The following is a 26,092-nucleotide window of genomic DNA, read 5'->3' as shown; positions in this document are numbered from 1 at the left end:
CTCAATTCCAATAATTACTACAGTAGCAATTGTTTGTGAATTGTTAATTTTGACAAAAAAAATTTTCACATTAATTTCAAAATCTTTTATTCTATTTTATCTGATTTTTGCTAAATTTAATATTAATATGGCCGCCCAAAATTTGAGGTGATCATGTGTATTAGAGCACCCGCAACGCGGGCCGCCCGCGTCCCGCGTTTCGTGCCGGCGGAACGGAACCGGCGCGCGACGCGTTGCGGAGGTGCGTTCCGTCTCCATGTCGTTCCCAAGCCGTGCCGGGTGCCGACGACACGACCCGCGGCACGGTCCGTGCCGCCACGCGCTTCGGCGACGTGGCTCGCCCTGCGTCGTGCGTGACGCCCAATCACCGGCCCGCGGGTGGGCGTCGTCACGCTGACGCAATAAATTCATTTTTTTAAAATAATTTTTTAAAAAATATTTTTTATTTATAAAAATTGGTTTTTATATTTAAAAACAATTTTTACAAATAAATGAATACTAAAATTCGTATTAGCCCATATATATTTGATGGGCTTGCGAATTTATGATACTCATTCTTGGTTGTCTCTCTTTTATAAAGACATCTTTGAATGTTTCATGTTCCACTTTCGATGTGGGACAAACTCATTCTTGGTTGTCTCTATTTTATGGAAACATCCTTGAATGTTTTATGTTCCACTTTCGATGTGGGACAAACTCATTCTTGGTTAGGGTTTATAATATCCTTTGTATTACTGACTTATGTAATTATGAATCTTAGTTTGCTCCATTAATTGAATTTAGTCTGTTGTGTATAGTCCATGCATCTATTACAAGTTACGGATCCAATTAAATACAAGGGGTACAGTTGTATCCCCAAAATTATGAGTAGCCTACGTCCTAGGATCAAATCCTCCTATGTTCTTTCTGCAGTTCCATTTCCAGTTTTGTTTTAACTTGTGTTCATTTCTTCCACTACTCCGTTTACATTTGTTAATTGTTTTACTTTTGTTACAAAGGATTGGGTATAGTAGTTTAATGTAAGATTAAATATAATAATTTATTATTTATATTCATTTGTTTTCTACACAATAAAATAAAATATGTATGATTAGTTATAAATATTAGTACTAGTATTATTTATTGTTTCTAATTATGCTTAAATTTGGAATTATGTGCATTTTATTTTAATATAATAAAAACTCTTTCTAAATTAAAATAAATTCCCTATTAATATATCTAAGAATCTTCATTTTTAACAACGAAAAGTTTTTAAGTGATTTTTTTTATCGCACTTCCAATTTAAATTTTCTGAATCTGTTACTGTTTATTATGTATGTAAGAGCATGCGCAGCGGTGGCGTCCGTCGCCACCGCCGTCCGCGCCGCTAGCACGGACGCCATCCGCCGCCGCTGCGCTCGCGCCGCTGGCACGGCGCTGCTCGATGTATCGAGCACGTCCGTGCCAGCGGACGCACACGTGGCGCGCTCCTATTCGTCAACGGCTCGACCGTTGCATTTAAACATTTTTTTTATTTTTTTAAAAAAAAATTTGGTTTTTTATTAAAAAAACCGATAAAAATAAAAAAATTAAAATTTTCACTTCCCCAAAAAAATATATCCGTTTATAACCGTTTTTTACACCTTTTTAATTTTTTTTTCATTTTTTTTACCCAAAAAATACACACTTTCATCTATAAATACCCCCAATTTCACCCCAAATATTCACATCAAACTACACAACTCTCATCATCATTCTCCAATATCCATTCTCATCTCCATTCTCTCATATCCATTTTCATCTTCATTCTCTCATACCCTACAACATCACTATATCCGGCCAATACGATAACCCTTCGGGCTCCCACGGTTGGAACCCCGAATGGTTCGGTTCACAACCGTTTCCTAGTCCGGAAACGGAATATTCGGCCCCTCCTCAAACCCAAGATTCGGCCATTCCGGGTGGCTACCGTCCATACCCAATCGACGACCAAGGTGCCTCCGAAGGGCGCTACGGGTGGACACCGGAGCCTAGGCCTCGCGCCCCTTCCCAAATGCCGAATCCTCCATCTCGCGCCGGTGTCCGCACACCGTACTCACCGGCGGAGATGGAAAGATTGTTCAAGGCGTACTTGGAAATCTCCGAAGATGCGGTGGTTGGAACGAACCAATCCGGCGATCACTTTTGGTGGCGCGTCTCTAGCCGGTACAATGCAAACCGGCCGCCCAGAACGATCGAGCGCAACGAGAGTATGGTGCGCAACTGCATCGGCCGAGTCAACGAAGAAATTGGCAAGTTCAACGGCTATTTCATCCAGGAGTCCCGGAATGCCAGGAGCGGCCGAAGCGAGGTCGACATCATCACCGCCGCGCTGAGCACCTACCAATCCATGAATGGTAAGTCGTTCAAATATCTTAACGTTTGGCAGGAGACGCGGACGCACCCGAAGTATAAGGGAGGCATAACATCCTCCTCTAGCGGCTCCTCCAAACGATCAAGGTCGGTAGTCCTATCCGACTCCGGCTCGGAAGAAGTGGCTAGCCAACTCGCCGGAGCTAACTTGGGTAGCCCCGACGCCGGACCAAGCGGTTCCAAACGCCGCCCCCAAGGAAGGAAGAAGGCGGCGGCCCACCGTCGTCGCGGCTCGACTCCCGAAGCCACTCCCGAAGCCGCTCCCGCTCCCTATGTGCCACCTCCACCCCCGAACAACTCGCTGTGGATGCTCTTAAGCCAACTCAATATGGCCGATAGGTCATCTATGACCCCCACGCAACTTGAAACACACGAGACCATGATAAAAGGTCTCCAAAAATAATTGGGGTTGATCCCGCCGGATGCGTAGTCTTATTAGGAGTTTAATTATGTAATTTTTAATTTTTAGGATTTTAATTATGTAATTTTTAATTTTAAGGAGTTTAATTATGTATTTTTTAATTTTATTTGTAATTTGTAATATTTATTATGGTTTTTAAATGGATTTTAATATTATGGAAATGTTATTGTTTAATTGAATTTTATATTAATTGTGCTCGTCCTTGCGGAAGAGCACAGTTGTGGGTGTTGTGCTCTTGCCAGAGAGCAGGCATGAATAGTACCGCCCGGGGCCGGGCCCACAACCGTGCCGCTGGCAAGAGCACGGTTGTGGATGCTCTAACTATGTTTGTGATTTGTGACTTGAAATAGCTTATTTACGAAGAGTATCATCTAACATTAATCAATTTAGAATATAATACGAATACGTTATACTCTTTAGGGGCGAGCATTCGGGTTTCGTTCGATTTTTTGCCTAAAACGAACCAAAATTGAAAAACCAAATTTAGTTCAAAACTCAAACCGAACCGAACCCAAAAAAACGAACATAAAAAACCGAACCTAACCGAAAAAACCAAAATTTTATGAAAAAACCAAAAAAAACACATATACTCCTTCCGTACATGAAATATTGTCCAAATTTGACTTGGCACGGGTTTTAAGAAATGTAAAGGAAAGTGAGTGGAAAAAGTTAGTGGAATGTAGGTCCCATATTTATATATTATTTTTATAATAGAATGTGAGTGTAATGAGTGAGTTGAGTGGGGTCCATTAACAAAAAAAAGGTAAAAAGCAAAATGGACAATATTTCACGGACGGACTGAAATGGTAAAACTGGACAATATTTAACAGACGGAGGGAGTATATATTAATATACTATATAGTATATTTTATTTTATATAACATAATATATATATAATATAAAATTAATAGAATATATATAATGTATACTCCCTCCGTCCCATAAAAATATGCATTCTTTCCTTATTAGTCCGTCTAACAATAATATGCACTTTCTAATTTCGAAAAGTCATTTCTTTCTAAAGAGGTGAGATCCATTCACCACTAACAATACTTTAATTACTTTTTTCTTTCTACCTCTCTCTTCCTTTACCAAAGTGCATATTATTTGGGGACGGAGTGAGTATTATATATAATATATTAAATAAATATAATATATACCTATATAATATTATATTTAAAATATAGTTCGGTTATTTGGTTATTCGGTTTTTCGCCGAATAACCAAAAACCGAACATAAAACCCGTGCCGAACCCAAAGTGCATATTCTTTGGGGACGGAGGAAGTATTATATATAATATATTAAATAAATAGAATATATATATAATATTATATTCAAAAATATAGTTTGGTTTTCGCCAAAACCGGACCGAACCGAAAAACCGAAAATTATATATTTTTAAAACTGAACCGAAGTGAAAAACCGAACTGAATTTCAAATTTTCGGTTTGGTTTGGTTCGGATATTCGATTTTCGGTTTTTCTGCTCACCCCTAATACTCTTTACGGACGTGGTTGGGTAAAGTTTTACTCCCTTCGTCCCCAAAGAGTATGAATTTTGGGTTCAACACGGATTTTAATAAATAAAGGGAAAAGTAAGAAAGAGAGAGAGAGCGAGAGCGAGATGATAGTGGAAATAATATTAGTGGAGAGTGGGGTCCACATTATTAGAATAATATAAGTGTTAATGGTAATGGTATAAGTTGTAAATAAAATGATGTGTAGGGGTAGTATGTTGTTTGAATTTTTCAAAATTAGAAAGTTCATACTCTTAAGGGACGGACGAAAAAAGAAATAGTTCATACTCTTTGGAGACGGAGAGAGTATTATTATTAATAGAAGAAAAATGTGAAGAATAATCTTGTCATGAAGTAGCTCAGTCTAGGGCATCCACAACTACGTTTTGGGCCAAAATTTAAGTCTCTGCCACATCATCATTCTCCTCATTTTATAGAATCCCATCTAGGCCACAAACATTAAATTGCAATATTCACAACAACTCCTAACTATTTTAATCATAAATTTAATGCGTGGAACAATTATAACACGCAAAAATTCATTATTTATTCGAAAAATTTAAAATTACAAACCCTAAAAATTAAAAATTACAAGCCCTAAAAATTCAAAAACAGCATTTCCTAAAAAATTAAAAAAACAAAAAACAAAACTATTTGCGGCCCAGCCCCCGACCACGCCACCTCCAACGCCGCCAGTGGCGAAGCCATGTTGGGGCCAGGGGGAGCCCTCGTCCCCCCATCAATTTTTCGATTGCCTATATATAATACATGCAAACTACAATACAAGTATAGAGTCTCTGGCGCAGTTGGCTCGAGATGTTGTTTGGTGACCCAACTGTCACATGTTCGAATCTCTCCGCAACATAATTCTTTTCTTATATATTTGCTAGTTTTTTTTTCTCTTTTTAATATGTAAATACTAACTCTCTCTACTTTCTATTCTTAGAACATAATTTATGTTTGCTCTCTTTTACCCCACTAATTATGTTAGTTTTAAATCTTTGTCACTCCAATAATTGAAAATTATTTTCATCTATATTATTCTTACACAAAAATTAAAAATATTAAATATTATTATTTCGAGTTTCCGATGTCACCGATGACATCGAATGGACCCTATATAACTATTACTCCCTCCGTCCGCCATTAGGATTCTCATTCCTTGGCGGCACGAGTTTTAAGAAATGTTAAGAAAAGTGAGTGGAAAAAATTAGTGAAATATGGGTCCCACTTGTATATAATAATTTTCAATGACATGTGAGTGGAATAAGTTAGTGGAATGTCGGACCCTATTACCATTTATGTAAAAGTGAACCTCGACTCCTATTCGCGGACGGAGTAAATGGAAAAATGGGACCCCAATCCGCGGACGAAGGGAGTAACGGTGACTTGGGCCCATATCGTAAAATTTTGGCTTCACCATTGAACGTTGCAGCCCCAGACCGGACCCCAGCTGCAGTCCGACCCCTCTTCCACCTCTAGCATTGTGGATGGTCTTAATATAACTGAGATTATATAGTTTAATTTATGCAAACACGTGTTTAAATCGTAAACCACTATTTTTTGACAATTTAGAAATATACTAAAACCTAATGGTCCTAACCTAACTAATTCCTTTTTAAAAAACAGTACTAGTACCAATAATTTGCATGTAGAATACTTCTCCCGTCCACAAAAAATAGTCTCATTTGTGGACGACACGATTTTAATGTGGAATTAGTAAAGTAAGAGAGAAGATGAAACATAGGTAAAGTAAAGAGAGATTGAGAGAAAAAGTGGATAAAGTATGAGAAATAAAACTTTCCATATTTAAAAATAGGATTATTTTTTATGAACATCCCAAATTGACAAAATTGGACTATTTTTCTTGGATGAATGGAGTATAGGAGGGGATAGTTAATTGGTGAATTTTTTTCATTCTTTGTGGGACCTCTTAGAAGGGATCTAGAGTGACCATTTAAATAGCTGTCTTTGACATATTTTCTGGCTATTTTAAGGTTATTGTTAATTTTGTAAATAAATTTATAATACTACTTCGGTTTTTATGGTTGTGATCAATGTTGAACCAATTTTAAAGACCGAACTAGAGACCAAATTTGGGTCATTAGATCTAGTTTTTTTGACGAGATGCGTTGCTGTGTAAATTATTTCGGTCTTCATTACAAGCCCATTTTACTTCATTCCGGTACGTAATACCTTAAAACTATAGTATGTCTTTACTTACTTCCAGCAGGTTTTGAAATGATTCAACACGAGTTTCATTTGGATTCATCGACCTGGGTTTTTACTTTATTCACTTTAAAAAATGCAATTTATTCCAGTAGGTTTATTACGTCATTCAGAAACGTTATTACCTCATTGGAAAAGGTTTTTTTACTTCATTCCAGTAGGATTTCAAATGCTTCTACACATACTTGACCTTCTACACATACTTCATTCAAATAGTTTATGACATCATTCCATTTGCTTATTACACCATTCAATTACGCTATCATTCCATTTTTTTCAGCATCATGGCGGCGGTGATTGACAATGTTACACGAAGGTGAAACCGCCTTTACGTACTGGAATGAAGTAATAATCCTATTGGAATGAAGTACAAACCTACTAGAATGAAGTAATATATTCTAGAATGAAGTTAAATCTTCGTAATATGTTAGTATGACTTATTTACCCTGGGATGAATTAAAATAGGCTCGTGATGAAGACGAAAACAATTTATAAATTTGCGCATCTCATCCATATAAAACTAGATTAAAAACCCTAATTTGGTATGGTTCTGCGGTTCGACAATAAGGAGTGGATTAGCTATAATGGGACTCTCTAAGGTATATTTTTCTTTTTAGTTTATCCTATTAAAATTGTCACATTTCTATCTTTTTTAAAAAATCCTTTTATATTAATATAAAATTTATATTTTTCTTTTCATTTAACGCACAAAATAAAACATCCTAAAGTTAGTGGATATGGGTTCCACTTGTATATAATAATTTTAAATGAATGTGAGTGGAATAAGTTAGTGGAATGTGAGACCCTATTACCATTTATAGTAAAAGTGAATCGGGGCTCCTATTCGCGGACGGACTAAATGAAAAAATGGAACTCCAATTCGCAGACGAAGCGAGTAACGGTGACTTGGGCCCCATCGTAAAATTCTGGTTTCACCACTGAATGTTGCAGCCCCGGGCCGAACCCTAGGTGCGGTCCGACCCCTTTTCCACCTCTAGTATTGTGGATGGTCTTAATATAACTGAGGTTATATAGTTTAATTTATGCAAACACATGTTTATATTGAAAACCACTATTTTTTACAATTTAGAAATATACTAAAACCTAATGGTCCTAACCTAACTAATTCCTCTTTGAAAAATAGTACTAGTACCAATAATTTGCATGCAGAATACTCCCTCCGTCCACAAAAAATAGTCTCATTTTTGGACGGCACAGTTTTAATGAGGAATTAGTAAAGTAAGAGAGAAGGTGAAAAGTAGGTAAAGTAAAGAGAGATTGAGAGAAAAAAGTGGATAAAGTATGAGAAAGAAAACTTTTCATATTTAGAAATAAAACTATTTTTTGTGAACATCTCAAATTGACAAAATTGGACTATTTTTCGTGGATGAATGGAGTATAAAATTGGAGGGGATAGTTAATTGGTGAATTTTTTTCATTCTTTGTGGAACCTCTTAAAAGGGATTTAGAATGACCATTTAAATCGCAATCTTTGACATATTTTCGGGCTATTTTAAGGTTAATGTTAATTTTTTAAATAAATTTATAATATTACTTCGGTCTTTATGGTATGTTTTTCTTTTTAGGTTATCCTATTATAGATGTTGGATTTCTATATTTTTTAAAAATCCTCTTATATTAATATAAAAATTATATTTTCCTTTTCATTTAACACACAAGATAACATATCCTAAAATTATATACTCCACAAATATGGCATTTTGAGGGAGAGGAGTACATAGATAAAAATGTAACAACCACCCACCCATTTTTTCTACAAAAGGGAAATTATCGAAAAGAAACTTAAATAATCAAATTAATGCATTTATTCAGCATTAATCCAAAATATAAAAAAATAAAATAAAAAAGGAAGTTATAAATGTCACGTCACCTAATGTGTCTGAGAATTCGTTAAGAGTCCATCAAATTAGATGATTCGCATATTCTTTTCTTATTTCCGAATTTATAATAATTTTAGAAATAATCGATGGGGCCCCACAGAACTGTAAACCCCATGTGTCTCCCAAATATTCTAGCCCGATGATGACGTGGCGCGACACATCAAAACCAGAGAGTGATCGAGTACGCACGCGCTCATGTATTGCATTCCGCGGGCCCCCCGTGCGCTGAATCCAACGGCTGAGATTGATTTTTGGGACCGCTTGGAGGACAATCATGCTTTTACCGGTTTACAAAAGATTTATGGCCTGTTTGGCCCCTCTTCTAAATTCGTGTTTTTTTTTGTTTTCAAAATTTATTAATATTTGATAGCTTCCACAGCATCGAGCGCGCTATCGTCCGCCACTGTGGCTCCGCGGACTACTGACGATGCGCCGTCCGTGCCTGACGCTTAGTCCGCGGATGAAGCGCGGACGATAGGGCATCGTCCGTCCACTGTGGGCGACGCGGACGATGGCGTAGACGATGCAACGCGTTTTAGTTTTTTTTTTTTTTAAATTCGAAAATTTTGATATTTCGACATATATTTAATATTTTATAATGTGAAATTATATGTCGTGGGATAAAATTAGTGTGGTATATTTTTTAGAAGAATTACATGACCAAGAGAACGTGCAGTTTGTGTTGTGTGTTTATTGAGTGATCATCAGTATGCAACTGTACATCAGAATATCGATTTTATTTTTTATTTGAATTATGATAAATAATTAGCAATTGTATAATAATATATAAAAAATTAGGGGCAAATTTATACCCCTTATTCCTACGTGGATATTATAATAGATGCAATTGTACAAATAATTTCATCATGTGTCTCACAAGTTTGTTTGAAGTTTTAATTTTCAAATTTCGAAATAACTTTTAGAACTTTGAATTATAAGAGCCCAATTTTTGCTTCCAATGATTGTAATTTTTGTTCTTACTCCGAATCAACTTATAAAATTATCATTTGGGTACGTACTAGTAGAACATTCAAACTATGAAAATAATTTATACTCCTTTCTTTTTATTTAAAAGGCCTAATTAAACCGTCAAACCTTTACAAGTTCTTTTTTTCTTGGATTTTAGCAAGCGAATACTATAACCAAATTCATAATTTTAGTTTATTTTACATTGCCACATATAAATCATTACTTTTAACAGAAATATTTAATCACCCTATGCCTAATACGTGTTTATATTTTTTTTACTGAAATGTTGTGTACCTTAATCTTGTCTATATTCACTTGATAAACTATAATTTGAGGTTTGATGACGTCCACGTGTCGATTACAACTTTATGATAACCATAAATATTATTTAGAGGGAGACCAAATTATTAATGAGTTTGAACTTCACTGATATTTCGAGTCATGTCTATTTCACGACACTCATCACATTTATTTTAATTATCATATATATACAGAATGTGTGGATGAGTGATAGGATCGACGACAAAATTGGCTGGCAAAATACTGTGATTTTTCACTAAAAAGTTTTGAAGGGACAAATCACTCTCTCCCACTTTTATAATTTTGCAAAAGAAAAATTGTCTAACCATTTCCAGACTTGGGGCAAATCTACCTTATATTCTAAACGATTAATTAGGCTAATACTTTATTTAAAAAATTGCAGTAAAAGAAAGTCTGAATTTTACTTACATTAGATTAAAGATAATCGATTAATATTAACAATTTTAAAGAATCGTTTTCAATCAATAAGAGATCAATTTCAGTGCGTGAGACAACATAGTGGCCTACATGCACTTGTTTTTTGGTGTATTTGTCTACGTACACACATACATTTCATTGTTAGACATTTCTCTATTTGAGAATATTAAAACGAATGACATTCATTTGAATAATTGAAGAGATTTGGTAGCTCTCTACTTCGGACAGAAAAGTTTTAATACTACTACTAATTACTAATTTATGTGTTTACCTAAAACTATTACTCCAATAAAAATGATACCCACAATCTATAAATCCCACATTTTTAAATTATAAAAATGGTACCTCACCTTTTTTTTCACAGTACATAAAAACCAGTTCAAGAGACAACTCCACCATGGTTAAGAGATTTAATTATTTATAATTCATACTTGATTAAAAATAAAGGGAATAATTAGTTGATAGTATATTATTAGTAGTAGTACTAATTTTGTACGTAAATTAGGATATCCGTATGCCACATACTTCTCTGATTAAATGAAAGATAACTAATAGATAGTTGCATTAAATTGTAGTAACTCACATGTGATGGGACTCATTAAAAAAATGTTTCAAATAGTTCTAAAAAAAATTGATTTGTGAATTGAGTAGTAACGGTTTGGTGGGAGATTTGTCTAGTTGGCTATGAATTAAGTAAAGGAAATTTATATTAATTTTTATTTTGAGATCTAATATAATAAACGTATATTTGTGTTACTAAGCAAAAAACAAAATTATATATTAGATAACAACTGGATAGTTATAAAATCAATAATGCAAACTGAATAAGGGAACAAACTGCAATTATTTAATCATGGAGTTGGAGAGATGAAGAAACAAGCACAGCTGTATTTGCAGGAATATGTTTAATTAGGTGTCCACATTTAATTAGGTTTGCATTGTAAAAATTGTTTGGTTGAGTGAAAGTGAAGCATTTTTTTTACTATATAACTATCGTTTTTTCTTAGATTATGTTTGTTTTTTCACTATAAATATATTTGGTGCTAATGTATACTCCTACAACTTTTGGTGGACGCAGCATCTATTTTCAAGTTTTGCTCGGAAAATAAGGAAAAAAGGATGAAAATAATAAAATTAAATAAAAATAATTAAATGGGTGATCCATGAAATGTGTTGAAGAGATGAGGACAAATCTTGAAATTCTTAAATTACAAATATTTTGAAACCAAGTGGGCAGGCATTAATAAGGATAGAATAGTTTGTGCCTTGATGCATTGAAACTATGAGATTGTTGGACTTTTTTATACAGGGTCCACTCTTGGAATTGAACACTATGGAATATTTTAATTCAATAGGTATTATATAAATAATTTGCAAAATGAAGACTATATATAGTATGGTCATACGAATGCATGAAATTTCCAAAATTCGTGCTCTCCTCCCTTTTATGCATGGTGCGGTTTAGGTAGGTTGTGATTTCATACCAAAAATTCAAATACAAGTACTATATTATTAAAATGTTGTTTAATAATAATAAATATAATCAATTTTTTTTGAATAAATATCAATAATGGATAGAAGTGTACTCATCTACATAATTAACAAATAAACAGCCCGCAGAAACAATACAGTTGGTTTCGAAGTGACATAGTTGAAAGCAAATAAATAATAGTAATATCAAATCAAATATACTACTATTAAATTCATAGTTGTTATACTCAATTAATGAGTTAAGGGTTAGGACATAGAATTGGACTTTATTGAGTTTGATGTTGATAACTTTAAGGTGAAAATGTGCACTTTTATTGGTAATAGAGCACCCAACCTTGCTTTGCGGATTGCATAGTCTTCAAGGAAGACTACACGTGCACATGCGCATGCACACGCGCACACACACTAAAAAAGAAACAAACAAAACAAAATTATATAAAAATACAATCTACTCCATAATCAATAATAATTTTGTGAAGGACCACTCACTAATCTTAAAAGTAGTGTTGGGATATGATTAGAGATGCCCAAGGTTTTCAGTTCCGGCGGTTAACTGTGGAACCGTGACTTTTTTTCTTGAACCGGAACCGCTGTATTTTGAACCGCGGGCCGGTTCCAGTTCCGGTTCCAGATTTTACGAACCGAAACCGTGCCGGAACCGCCGGTTCCAAACCGGAACCGTGAAAACCGTCGGAAAACCGTAAAATCTAGGCGGAACCGCGAAAACCGCCGGAAACCGGCGGTTCGGAACCGTGAAAAACCGTAAAAAAATAAGCGGAAAACCGACGGTTCGGAACCGGAACCGCCGGTTTTTGAACCGAAACCGGAACCGTGAAATAGCCTCACAGTTCGGTTCCGGTTCCACATTTCTCGAAACCGGAACCGGCGGTTCTGAACCGGAACCGCCGGTTTACGAACCGTGGGCATGTCTAGATATGATGACAAATTGTATTCCAAGAAAATGAGTACATATGTCATATGGTATCTTCCCAAAAGTGAATCTTACAAAAAAGAAAAATATTTCTTATCAAAGATTACTTTCAAGAAAATGAAAGTTAGGTACTAGCTAGAGAATCACTAAATGAGTGCACAATATATCTTCTGAAAGTTGAATCAATTGAGATTTTTTCCCTTCTTTTTTCCAAAACAAATGATGGCATATGTGAAATGATTATTATTTGTCCCATTTATAATCACATTTACTTTAGCCTTTAATTTTTTTAAAACACTAATTTACCTTGACATTCCACCATTATGATCCCTAATTATTAAATGCTCCATATTATTTTATTCACATAAAAAAGATTTGACTAGTCAAGGGACTAAGCCTTTTCTTATCTCTCAACAATTATTGGATAATGATACACCCTGTTTGGGAAAACAAAAAAAAATCTATATTTATAATTTATATACACATGAATTTTGTGAAAAATAGCTGGACATTACAGTTGTCAAGCATGAGAAATGGACCTACAATTTCCCAGTTTTAAATGAAAGGATTTGATGTGTGACTTCCATGCATGTAAGAAATAGCAGACACATTTTCACATTTATTCAAATTTCAACCCTTCCTCAATAAACTATTAATAAAATAAGTACAATAATTAACTAAAAAATAAATATTTCTGGAGGTGAATAATACTGAATGTGATCTGATGAAAGAAAGTTCCAAAAATCACCATCCACACTTGGTCACTATCACAGTGAGGTCAGAGAAATCTAAAAAACTGCAAAACCAAAAACTGATGTGTTTTCAGACAAAAAGAAAAGTTATGAAAAATGTAAAATGATTCATAACAAACTCAAACTATATCTGTACAACATTTGTTACAAGTTAAACAACATCCCTTTTTTATGTGTAATAACAAGATTTTTTTTTCAGCTACTAACTAGGTACAACAATCTCAGGCACAAGTACAAGTCTATACCATTTTCTTGAGGGGAAAATTTTTGAGAGGCATTTTGAATCAGCATCTCCACAAAGAATCCATTGAAACATCACAAATGCTTGCTGAGCTCATTGCCTTCCTTGATGCTCATCCCCACCCCTTCGATGGCGGTGAAGGCGTCGTCGTCTATGGCGATGGAGGACGTCGAGTCGAGCCCCGACCCTGCCTGGATCTCCTTGAACATGGCCATGACCTGGATGATCGTGGGCCGCTTCCACGGGCGGTCTTCCAGGCACGAGCACGCAACCGTCAGATGCTGCAGCAGCTCGATTTCAAGGCTCGGATCCTCCTTGAGAAGGAGCGGGTCGAAGACGTCGCTAACTTTAGTCTTGGCAACGAGCTTCACCCACCCAACGAGGTTGTTGTCCCCGAAGTCGGGGGAGTCTGTGGGCTTCCTCCCGGTGAGGAGCTCGAGCAGCACGACCCCGTAGCTGTAGACGTCGCCCTTGGTCGAGCAACGGAAGCTCTGGTAGTACTCTGGGGGCACGTACCCCGGGGTGCCAGCCAGCGTGCTCACACTCAAATGCGTGTCCATTGCGCTCATCAGCCTCGCCATCCCGAAATCCGACACCCTAGCCTCGAGATTCTCGTCGAGGAGCACGTTGCTCGACTTCATGTCCCGGTGGATGATGTGCGGGATGCAGTTGTGGTGGAGGAACGCCAGCCCCCGGGCCGCCCCAATCGCGATCTTCCTCCTCGCGGACCAGTTGAGGCTGATCCCGGCCTTCCTCCGGTCGTGGAGCACATCCTCGAGGCTCCCGTACTTCATGTACTCGTACACGAGGAGGCGCTCGTCACCCACCCTGCAGTAACCTAGTAACGGAACAAGGTTCCGGTGCTTGATCTTCCCGATAGTCTCCATCTCCGCCGTGAACTCCCGGTCGCCCTGCCCGCTCACATGTATCAGCTTCTTGATGGCGACGACACTCCCATCCTTGAGCTGCGCCTTGTACACGTCTCCGAAGCCACCGGACCCTATCAACGTGTCATTGTGGAACCCGTTCGTGGCCTCCAAGAGATCAGCGAAGGTCAGCTTTCTCAATGGCTTCTCAAATGTGGCGAGGTTGATGCTCAGCGCATCCTTCGCGCTAAGCTTCCAGTTGCTCTGCAACGTGGCCGAGTTTGAGTGGTTCTCCATGTACGCCTCGAGAGCCGCCTCCTTCTTCCTCCTCCGCTTCTTAGTCTCCACAGCCACAATAACCAAACCAAATATGCAAAACAACGAAAACAACAACCCTATCGCCACACTCCCTGCAAGGCTCGCTTGCTTCCTACGCGATTTAGGATGCTGGCCCGAGCTCCCCGCAGCCCCCACCTCGCCCCCACACCGAGGCAAAGGGTACCCACACAGCCCTGAATTGTTACCAAATCTGTAATCTGGGAACGTGTCAAAGGGCGCTGATTCAGGTATAATCCCAGAAAGATAATTGTTCGACAGATCAATATCCCCGAGCAACGTGAGCCCTGTCAACGACTGTGGGATCGTGCCATTCAGCCTATTGTAAGACAGATCGAGAATGGCTACATTCTTCAAATGCCCAAGCTCCTGAGGGATCGGGCCAGAGATATCATTGTGCCCCATATTCAAGATCGACAAGTAGTACATCGTCCCTAGCTCCTTAGGTATGCTCCCCTCCAGCTTATTATACGAAACATCAAGAAAGATCATCGATCCATTGTGGTTAAACGTGGGCTGGGTGATGCCCTTATACACCCTGGTGAAATTGCACGGGTGCCTAGTCGAGATCCTATTCAGCTGCTCAGCCCTAATCCCCCCAAACTCGAGCAAGTTGCCAGCGCCATGGCACTGCTTGCTCCCATCGTTCTTGATGTACACGTAGCTCTTCCCCGTTAGCACGGCCTGAGCAATGTTGCCCGACTGCTTGAACAGAGCAGGCGGGATTGGGCCATTGAGAGAGTTTGTGTTCAAATCCAACCAAATCAAGCTCTGGCAATCGCCCAACTCGCCCGGGATGCTCCCGGACAAGGAGTTGTTGCCGAGCTTCAAGATAGCTAGGTTGCGTAGCTGCCCCAACGAGGATGGTATCTCACCGGAGAGATGGTTATTGGACAACGAAATCCAGTTCAACCTAGTGCAGTTGCTAAGGCTAGAAGGGATCAAGCCACTCAAATCATTGAAATCAAGAATCAGATTCTCCAAACTCTGCAGATACATAAACTCTTGTGAGATTTCACCATGGAGTTGATTCAACCACAGAATAACATCTTTCAACTTGGACAAAGAACCCAAACTAGCAGGAATTGTGCCGCTGAGATAATTGAAGCTTAGATCAAGTGACTCCAAATTTGAACAGTTGCTCAGGCTTTGAGGGATTGTACCTGTGAACATGTTGTTTTGAAGGTACAACACCCTCAAGCTGCTGGTACCACTTCCGCTGCACAGCCCAGCAGGAATTAATCCAGACACATTGTTGGAACTCACATCCAAAACCTCCAAAGACTGCAGCTTTGAGAAGGAATCTGGTAAATTTCCGACGAAATTGTTGAAGGAAAGCTGCAGATTACTCAAATTCGTCAATTTAAGAAGCGTGTCGACAGGCAATTCGCCGGATAAGTTGTTGTTGGAGGCGCTGAGATGAGTTAGACCAGAGCATTCCGCGAGGGTTTCCGGCAAGGAGCCGGTGAAATTGTTGAAGGAGAGATCCAATTGAATCAGAGTGGAGCAGGAATCGGAGAGAGACGACGAAACGACGCCTTGGAAGTCGTTTTGCTGGAGGTAGAGATACTGCAAAGTGGCGGAGGGGAGGACGGGGAGAGCTCCGGTGAGGTGGTTGTCGGTTAAATTGAGGAAGGTGAGCTTCGAGCATGAAGAAAGGGAGATTCCGACCTCCCCGGAGAATCTGTTGGAGGACAAATCGAGGTGCTGCAAGCTCGAGCAGTCGCCGATTTTGGGGAAATTTCCGGAGATGTTGTTTTTGGTGAGATCCAAATAGGCGAGATTTTTGGAGCTGAGTTCGGGGAGGATTCCGGCGAGCTTGTTGAATTGGAGGGACAATTGCTGGAGGGAGGGGAATGCGGCGGCGGAGAGCAGCCACGCGGCGGAGGAGTCGCCGGAGATGTTGTTGTGGGAGAGATCGAGGGTTTTGAGGGAGGGAAACGCGGCGGCGCGTGGGGGAGAGTGGGGGGATTGGTTGATTGAGTTGGCGGAGAGGTTGAGGGAGGCGAGGGAGGAGCAGGCGGCGAGGCTGGCCAGGTCGGAGATTTGGCCGGAGATGGAGTTCTGAGAGAGATCTAACGAAATCAGGGCGGCGGAGCAGGAGAATTTAGAAATGGAGCCGGAGATGTTGGAGTTATGCAAATTGAGGGATTGGAGGGTTTGGAGGGGGAGGAGGAAGGCGGCGAGGGCGGAGAAGTCGGTGTCGAGGTGGTGATTGGAGAGGTCGAGGGCGGAGACGCGGGAGTTGTTGTTGCAGGAGACGCCGGGGAAGTTGCAGGGGGAGGCGTTGGGCTGCCATGTGCTGAGCTGGTTTGGGTTGGGGAGGGCATTTTTGAAAGAGATTAGGTCGTGGGAGTCGCGGTTGTCGGCGGCGGAGGAGAGGGGGAGGAGGAGGAGGAGGAAGAGAAGGAAGAGATTAGTATCTGGTTTCATTTTGAAGGAAGGGTTTTAATGGGGGGAAATTGGGGTTAATTAGCAGTTTATGAGCTGCAAACTTGCTTCTGTTCTCCCATTGGTAAGGGAGGGAGGGAGGGAGAATGCAGAAAGTGAAAGTGAAAGTGAAGATAAGGAGAGAGAAGAGGTGAAATGTTAGGAGTCAAAAGGGGAAGTTTAGGATGGTAAGAGAGAGATATATAGTGATGATTGTTTAGTTGAAGACACACAGCTGTTCAATCACATGCTTGTATTTACAGAGAGAGAGAGAGAGAGAGAGAGAGAGGCGTACGTGTGATTGAGAATGGATGGAAGTGTCTATTTTAAATGTAGATTCCGTTGGGTGACTTTAATTACAATTGTCTTCATTCATGATCTCAAAGTGTAATTAAGATTAATTCATCACCTTTATTACAGACTGGCCTCGGACCATCATTACTTTTGACTTCAGATTATACATATCCCCAGTCACTACCTATTTCACCTACACTTCGGATTTGGAATTATGTAGTCTCCACATCCTTCTACTCATACCTCTCATCCAAACTACAAAATTGATATTCTCAAATTAGTATTAATACTTTTATGCCTTTAAACTCGAAAAATCATACTCTCACTGTTCCGTCATAGTTGAGTCATTTTTTTTTATTATTTTAGAATAATGATACTCCTAAATAATTAAAGTGAAGAAAAAGTAAACTAATAGAGAGAATAATATAGATAAGACTCTTTCTATCTTATTTTGTTATTTATTTTACTTTCTCTCCGTTATAACTATTTATTACTATCATTTTTACAAAACGAGTGCAGAAAATTAAATGACTCAACTACTGCGGAATGACAGGAGTATTACTATGGCGCAGTTTGAACCCATGACATTAAGGTCACTATAGCTTCGCGTTGTTAACTGTGCTACAACTCATTAGTATGCACTTTGAATTAACATTCACATTAAATATTACAATTAATAAAATAATGAATAGCAGTAAGCTTCAACGAAAAAAAATGTAGGTTTCAAAATTTTGACCCTGGCTATAGACACATGAGACATCAAAGGTTACCTAAATCTAATTATCTAGAATAAAATAATTAAAAAATTATATTAAATCCTAAATAATAATAGTATAAAGTTTATTTTTAGATAAATTATACTAGTAATTTATTATAAATTTGATACACACCATAGTATGGTAATTATTGATGAAATCAACCCATGTATTAATACACATATTTCAAGTAAGAAAATAGGAAAAGAGATGAAGATAAATATTTCATAAATGCAAAGAGTCACTGCATGAAATGATGGAATAGAAACACACTTAATATCCTTTTAGGCTAAGAGCATCCACAACCGTGCTCTTGCTAGTGACACGGTTGTGGGCCCGGACCCACTTTTTCTGTCTGCTCTCTGACAAGAGCACAACACCAACAGTTATACTCTTCCGCAAGGACGAGCACAATTAATTTAAAATTCAATTTAACAAAAACATTTCCATAATACTAAAATTCATTAAAAAATCTAAATAATATTACAAATGACAAATAAAATAAAAATGACATAATTAAAATCCTAAAAATTAAAAATTACATAATTAAAATACTAAAAATTAAAAAAATCACTACTCGTTGCCGAATTTCGCCCACATGTGTTTGATTAGGTCTTCTTGTAGCTGATTGTGGGTTCGGGTATCGCGCATTGTGTGCCTTGTCTCGATCCTATGGCCAACCGTCGTATGCTCACCTCGGCGTGGGGGAGACCTCGCTGTTGAGCTTCCGGCTTCATCCTCGTCGTAGAAGCTAGCCGCCCTCGGCCCTTCGCGGCTATAATCATGTTGTGTAAGATAATACACGTGAACATGATGTCGGCTATATTATTCACGTACCACAGCCACAATGTTGAATCGGGCTTGAATGACCTCGAAGGCTCTTTCGACGTCTTTTCGCGCGGACTCTTGACACTGCGCAAAAAAGAACCCGTCTCGGGTCGTGCGGGTTGCTGAGCGTCTTCACGAAAGTCGACCACCTTGGGTAGATACCATCGGCGAGATAGTAACCCATGTGGTATGTAGTTCCGTTGACGGTGAAGTCGATCGTCGGTGCTACACCATTCATCACATCATTGAAGAGGGGTGACGAATAGAGCACGTTCAAGTCGTTGTTGGATCCGACAACGCCAAAATATGCATGACAAATCCATAGTCGGTAGTCGGCGACCGCCTCAAGGATAAGTGTTGGGCTGCCGCCTTTGTGACCGCTTAAGTGTTGTCCCCTCCAAGCAGTCGGGCAATTCTTCCACCTCCAATGCATGCAGTCAATGCTGCCAAGCATTCCGGGAAAGCCATGGACTGATTCGTGAAGACGAAGTAACCGTTGGCAATCATCGATGGTGGGTACCCGAAGGAATTCATCCCCGAAAGCTGAACGAACGCCCTCGCAAAAATTCTTTAGATAAAGGATTCCAGTGGAATCACCGATATGCAAATACTCGTCGAAGATGTCGGCCGTTTGTCCAGTAGCGAGTTGTCGGATGGCACACGTACACTTCTGCAACGGCGTGATACTTTGCCGGCCGGCTGCATCTGGGCCTGTTTGGAAGAATTCAACACGTGCGGACAATGTGTTGACAATTCGCATAAACAAGCGCTTTGACATGCGAAAACGGCGCCTGAAGTAATCTGCCGGAAACCGCGGCTGGTCGGCAAAGTAGTCGGCAACGAGCCTTTCGTGGGCTCCCTCCCGGTCACGATGGATGTAGCAGCGAGTTGATCTAGTTCGTTGAGGAGGAGGAGCGGGGGTATTCGCCGCGACATATGCTTCGTAAGCGGCACGATGTTGTTCGTAGTATTCTTGTTCTCCGTGCTCCGCTTCCGCCATAAGATGGGTGAAATCCATTTGAGGTTTTGAGTGAAGGATGAATGTGTTGATAGTTTGTATGAGAATTATGAATGAGAGATGAATGAGAGATGATTTGATGTGATAAATGGATGATGAATGTGTGTATTTATAGATGATTTTGGGGGAAAAAAATAAAAAAAAATCAGAAAAATGGGCAAAAAAATGGCCATATTTTTGGGATTTGGAAATTTTTTTTTATCATTATTTAAAATTAAATAACGAATTTTAAATAAAAAAATATTCAAAGGCAACGGCTATGCCTCGAGCAGCGCCGTGCCAGCGGCGCGAGCGCAGCAGCGGCGAGCCTCGTCCTTGCCGTTGGCACGGACGGACGCGGGGCCAGCGTCCACCGTTGTGCTCTAAGAGGCAAAAAGAGGGGGGGGGGGGGATGACTTAGATCGTATTTTGCATTTTCTTGAAATCAATGGTGTGATTATTTAGAGTTCAAATACCTAAAAGGTGCAAATAATATTTTTTAGGATTAATTTTGATTATTTACATTATATCACAATTCCTACAATAAATTATTCCTTTAACAAATCTATTTATACTTTCCATATTAATTTGCATTATTCATTCAAAAAATACATACCTATAATGATAATACTGAAAATAATTATTTTTTAAGTATAAAATAAAAGTTACAGTACATCTTTTTCCCCCTCCAACTTATTCTGATTCTCCCCTCTACATCATTCCATCCTCAAACCTGTCCAACATCCCCACCGTCCCCACCGCTCTCGAACGTCTCGCCGAGGAGCAGCGGGCGGCACTACGTCCCTTTCCGACATACATTATAGTTAAATTTTAAGATTTGATGTCAACATATGATAAATTACGTTAACATATGACAAATAACGTTAACAGAAAATATAACTATATCAGATCTTAAAATTTAACGGTTCAGATTATAATTTAAAATTTGTAGAAAAGATACTATTTGCATTTTATTTAGTATCTACCTCTTTAATTTATATAATAAAATATCTCACTCTTTAATTTATATTTATATATATTACGCAAAGAGTGGTGCTACTTCGTCCCTTGCGTTAATACTTAAAGGAGTTTGTTACGTATTGTCATAAATAGACTTTGGAGTTATGGCTATCTTCTTTGACCATTACGTTTTTTTGTCACACTAAATGCAGGTATAATAAGTGATGTCAACAATTCTCCTTTCCTTCATTTAAATGTGTGCTAGCTAGTAATGAGGTTTTTATTACGAACTCCAATCCTTCTATTTATGGATTAATGAAAATGGATAGAGGCATCTCCAAATTACTTTCATAACCCATTTTGATAAGAGTGGTGCTAAATGGTCATATTATGGCCAGTCATAATAGAATTTTTTTATTAAAAATCAATTCACCTCAAAATCAATAATTGTCTAGGACGATTCTACCCTTATTTAATACTCCCTCCGTCCCGGACTACTAGCACATTTCCTTTTCGGCACGGAGATTAATGAATGAGTGTATAGCAAAGTCAACAATTGCGGCTGTAGGTGATAATTTTTACTAAAAATGGAAAGAGTGCAAATAACTTGGGACGCCCAGAAAGGAAATAAGTGCAAGTAGTCCGGGACGGAGGGAGTACTACTACTACAAAACTCTCGATATATGGTTAACTGACATATTATGCTCACATATTTTGATATAATAAATTGTCTTGCCTTCTTTCGGCTTCACCAAATGAAAACTTATTTAAAATGAATACTTTAATTGTTCACCTGATATTTCCAATTTATTAGTTGAACCGATGAGTAATTAAATCTCAAATTAGCACATATAAATTAAATCTAAAATCAATACAGTGTAACTATATATAATATTAATTGAAATATATAGGTGGTCATTTAAACTTAAAATTAAATTGAAACTCTAATTTGTATACTTCGATCATAAATCCATGGAAGTGAAGACAATTGGGATCCTCATTTGAGAAATAAAATTGGTATCAATTGAAATTCTCAAATTCAAGTATCTAAATGAACAAGAATCAATATAGTACTATAAAAATAAATCATGCGATTAATTACCAAACGAGTTATTTTTTATTAAATGATTATTAATATATATATTTGCATACATCTTATCTTGACTTCAATTATCTAATTATCAGTACTATTATATGTTTATTTAAGTATTCATTTTTTAATATAAAAGTTAGTTTGTGAGACATCAATTCTTACTAGTAGCATCATTATCATAATCAACATCATCAAGAGTGTTGTGACTTGATTATTGGAGTTCCTTGGATATAAATCGTTTCATCATCTTTTCTCTGGTTTTTGCTCGCCTTTTTACTTAAGTAATTCTTGGTATGAACCCAACTAATTAATCTGAATCAATCAATTTTGTTTCGTAACTAATTTATCAATTTAAGGTAAATTGATAAATCTAAGCTTAGATCAACCATGTATTCAATTAATTGATTGAGGTTTCAACCTTTTTTTCCCCACTAATGGCCTAACCTAGAAGTTCTCGTACTACCCTAGTAAAAGACAAGTACTGCAATATGATAAAACTATGATAATTCATAGTATTTATTATGATAACATATATATATATACTAGGAGAGTTGTGATCAATGTCGAATCAATTTTAAAGACCGAACTAGAGATCAAATTTGGGCCATTAGATTTAGTTTTTTTGATGAGATGTGGTGCTGTGTAAATTTTCCGGTCTTCATTACAAGCCCATTTTACTTCATTGTATAGGTTTATTACTTCATTCCGTACGTAATACCTTGAAACTACAACATGTTTTTATTTTCTTCCAGTAGGTTTTGAAATGATTCAACATATGTTTCATTTGAATTCATTGACCTGAGTTTTTCTTTATTTACATTAAAAAATGCAATTTATTCAAGTGCATTTATTACTTCATTCAGAAACGTTATTACTTCATTGGATAAGGTTTTTATTTCATTCCAGTAGGACTTCAAATGCTTCTACACATATTTCATTCCAATAATTTATTACATCATTCCATGTGTTTATTACACCATATCAGCGTTGTGGCGGTGGTGATAGATATTGTAGAGAGAAAGAACGGCACGCAACGGCGAAACTGCATTTACGTACTGGAATGAAGTAATAATCCTACTGGAATGAAGTAAAAACCTACTGGAATGAAGTAAAAACCTACTGGAATGAAGTTAAATCTTCGTAACATGTTAGTATGACTTATTTACCTTCGGATGAATTAAAATAGGCTCGTGATGAAGGCGAAAATAATTGATAAATTTGTGTCTCGTATCCATAAAAAACTAGATCTAAAAACCCTAATTTGGTATGGTTCGGTGGTTCGGTCTTTCAGAGTGGATTTGTGAATAAAGAGACTTTATACTAGGATATACAACATTTATAATTCATAATACTATTAGTCCTTAATAATAACGTTATTATTAATATTAGTTTAAGATACTACCCATATTATAATATTTTGATTAATAAGAATTCATAACAATAACTTTATACACCATAATGGTACTTAATATTTATGTGTATAATAAACTACATAGGAGTATATATATTTATTATTAAATATATTAAGTAATAACATTATGGTACACGATATCAAACTATAGCCATTTCTGTTACTCATTTAATTTAGTATACTTATTTATTTACTACAGTAGTACTTATTCTTCTTATTATTTTTTGGAATTGTAGTTACTAGTATAGGAGAATATAATTGTAATCATATGATTAGACTTATCCATTTTGCAGTGTTACACTAAATGTTATTCTCTCCGTTAAAATTGTGAAAGTGTGTCCATGCAAACTACTGGAGCTCGGCTTCTGAGCTCGGAAATGAAGCTCGGCTTTGAGTCCGGTTGTGATCGAGTGGTGGAGCCTCGGCAGCTCCGAGAAGAGATCAAGAAATAAAGCTCGGCTTTGAGCTAGCCGAGAAAGGCAGTTCGGTTGATAGCCGAGAAAGGCAGTTCGGTTGATAGCCGAGAAATGCAGTTCGGTTGCTAACCAAGAATGGCAGTTCGGTTTTAGCCGAGCAGCGGTTATAACTAACTTTGGGAAATAGAGTTAGTTGGATTTTATTTCTTGATTGCATCTTGTATAAATAGCTCGATAGAGCTCAGTAGTGAGAGAGCAGAATTACACCATATACACACACTCAGAGAGATTAAATCTCAAGATAGCAAGCAGTTGTGAGCGGTAGCGTGTGAGTGTGAGTTCGTTGTAATTGTAAAGAGTTCGTCAATAAGATTCCGGTCATCTTCTCCGTGGACGTAGGTGGATTATCACCGAACCACGTTATATCGTTTGCGTGCTTTATTTCCTCGTTCGTGCGTGTGTGAGATCGGCGGTATCACGACCCAACAAGTGGCGCCGTCTGTGGGAAACGTTGAAACGTTTTCTTGATTGGTTTTCTGGGCGAGTTGAAGTCCGGGAGCTCTGTTGTCTGAGCCGATCTTGGCGATTGCCCACCGTTTGTTCGAGAAATGTCCACGGCCAGGTTTGAGGTGGAGAAGTTCACCGGCAGAAACGATTTTGGGCTGTGGAGGCTGAAGATGAAGGCCATCTTGATGCAGCAAGGCCTATGGGATGTCTTGAAGGGAAATAGTGATCCTAAAGAGAATCCGGAGGCCGACGAGAAGGAGAAAGGGAGGCTTCAAGACATGCAATACAAGGCCTATAGCACCCTGATCTTAAACTTGACAGATAGGGTGCTTAGAGAGGTTTCCAAGGAGGAGACAGCCGCAGGGGTGTGGACAAAACTTGAGTCATTATATATGACCAAGTCCCTTGCAAATCGATTGCATTTGAAGCAGAAACTTCTTGCCTTCAAGTTCTCGGATGGAAGAAGCATTGCTGAGCAGCTTGAGGAGTTCGGAAAATGTATTGATGATCTTGAAAACATCGATGAGGTAATCAAGGATGAGGACAAAGCCTTGATGTTGCTGAATTCCCTTCCTAAAAGTTTCGAACATTTCAAGGATGCGGTGCTACTTGGAAGAGAGTCCAAGGTTACCTATGAGGAGATTCATTCTGCCCTAAAATTGAAAGAATCACAGAGGATTGATCATCCAACTTCTTCAAGGAAAAATGATCCAGTAGCTGAAAGTTTGTATCTGAAGAAAAGTCAGAACAAGAAAGGCTTCAAGAAAAAGAAACCAAAGAAGGAGAGGGCTGAGGGAGAGAAGGAGACCAGGAGCTGCTATTATTGCAAGAAACCGGGCCATTTAAAGAAATCTTGCAATGCTTGGAGAAGGAAGCAAGGGCAAGAGATGGCTGGCAACCTGGAGACTGCTGATCTAGCTCAAGAGGTGGAGGCCAACGAGGCCTTGAATATACACTCAGGAGCAAAGATTGAAGAGTGCTGGATTATGGACTCGGGCTGCTCCTTCCATATATGCTCTCACAAATCCTGGTTTCAAGAATTGTCAGCATGGAGAGGATCAGTGATGCTGGGGAATGATCAGACGTGTGATGTCAAGGGCATTGGGGAGATCAAGCTCAGAATGAAGGGTGGAAGTGTCAAGACTCTCACAGAGGTCAGGTTTATACCACAGATCAAGAGAAACTTGATCTCTCTTGGATTGTTAGAATCAAAGGGGTACAAGTTTGATTCCAGTAATGGGATTCTCAGAGTAACAAAGGGTTCCAGAATCATTATGGAGGCCCAAAGAAAGAATAGCTTGTACTACTTGCTGGGAGAGACAGTGGTTGATGCAGTGAATGTTGCTCAGTCAGAGAATCTTAATATTTGGCATGCTAGGCTGGGACATGTGGGTGAAAAGGGCATCAGGCAGCTGGCCAAACGTGGTGTGATGAAGTTAGGTACATCAGAGAAACTGAGTAAGTGTGAATCTTGCATTCTTGGAAAGGCGAAGAAGCTGCCATTCACTGGTGGGAAGCACACTTCAACCGCACCCTTTGTGTATGCCCACAGTGACCTTTGGGGGCCATCTCCAACTGAATCCATAGGTGGAGGTAAGTATTTCATCTCCATCATAGAT

The 26,092-nt window shown here is 38.4% G+C and overlaps 1 protein-coding gene across 1 annotated transcript; it reads right to left on the bottom strand.

The window, feature by feature from the left end:
• Positions 1-13,426: 13,426 nt before the first annotated feature.
• On the bottom strand, positions 13,427-17,426 carry LOC121768147 (systemin receptor SR160-like). Its single transcript, XM_042164526.1, has one exon. The coding sequence runs from the start codon at positions 17,213-17,215 to the stop codon at positions 13,655-13,657; it is 3,561 nt and encodes a 1,186-aa protein (XP_042020460.1). The 5' UTR covers positions 17,216-17,426; the 3' UTR covers positions 13,427-13,654.
• Positions 17,427-26,092: the final 8,666 nt, after the last annotated feature.

Source organism: Salvia splendens, chromosome 15 (assembly GCF_004379255.2).
Source record: "Salvia splendens isolate huo1 chromosome 15, SspV2, whole genome shotgun sequence".
Lineage (NCBI taxonomy): Eukaryota > Viridiplantae > Streptophyta > Magnoliopsida > Lamiales > Lamiaceae > Salvia > Salvia splendens.
The sequence above is the reverse complement of the archived record's forward strand: the minus strand, read 5'-3'. Positions and strand labels throughout refer to the sequence as shown.

Coding starts and splice junctions, on each gene's coding strand:
- LOC121768147 (XM_042164526.1), bottom strand. CDS start 17,215: ATGAAACCAGATACTAATCTCTTCCTTCTCTTCCTCCTCCTCCTCCTC.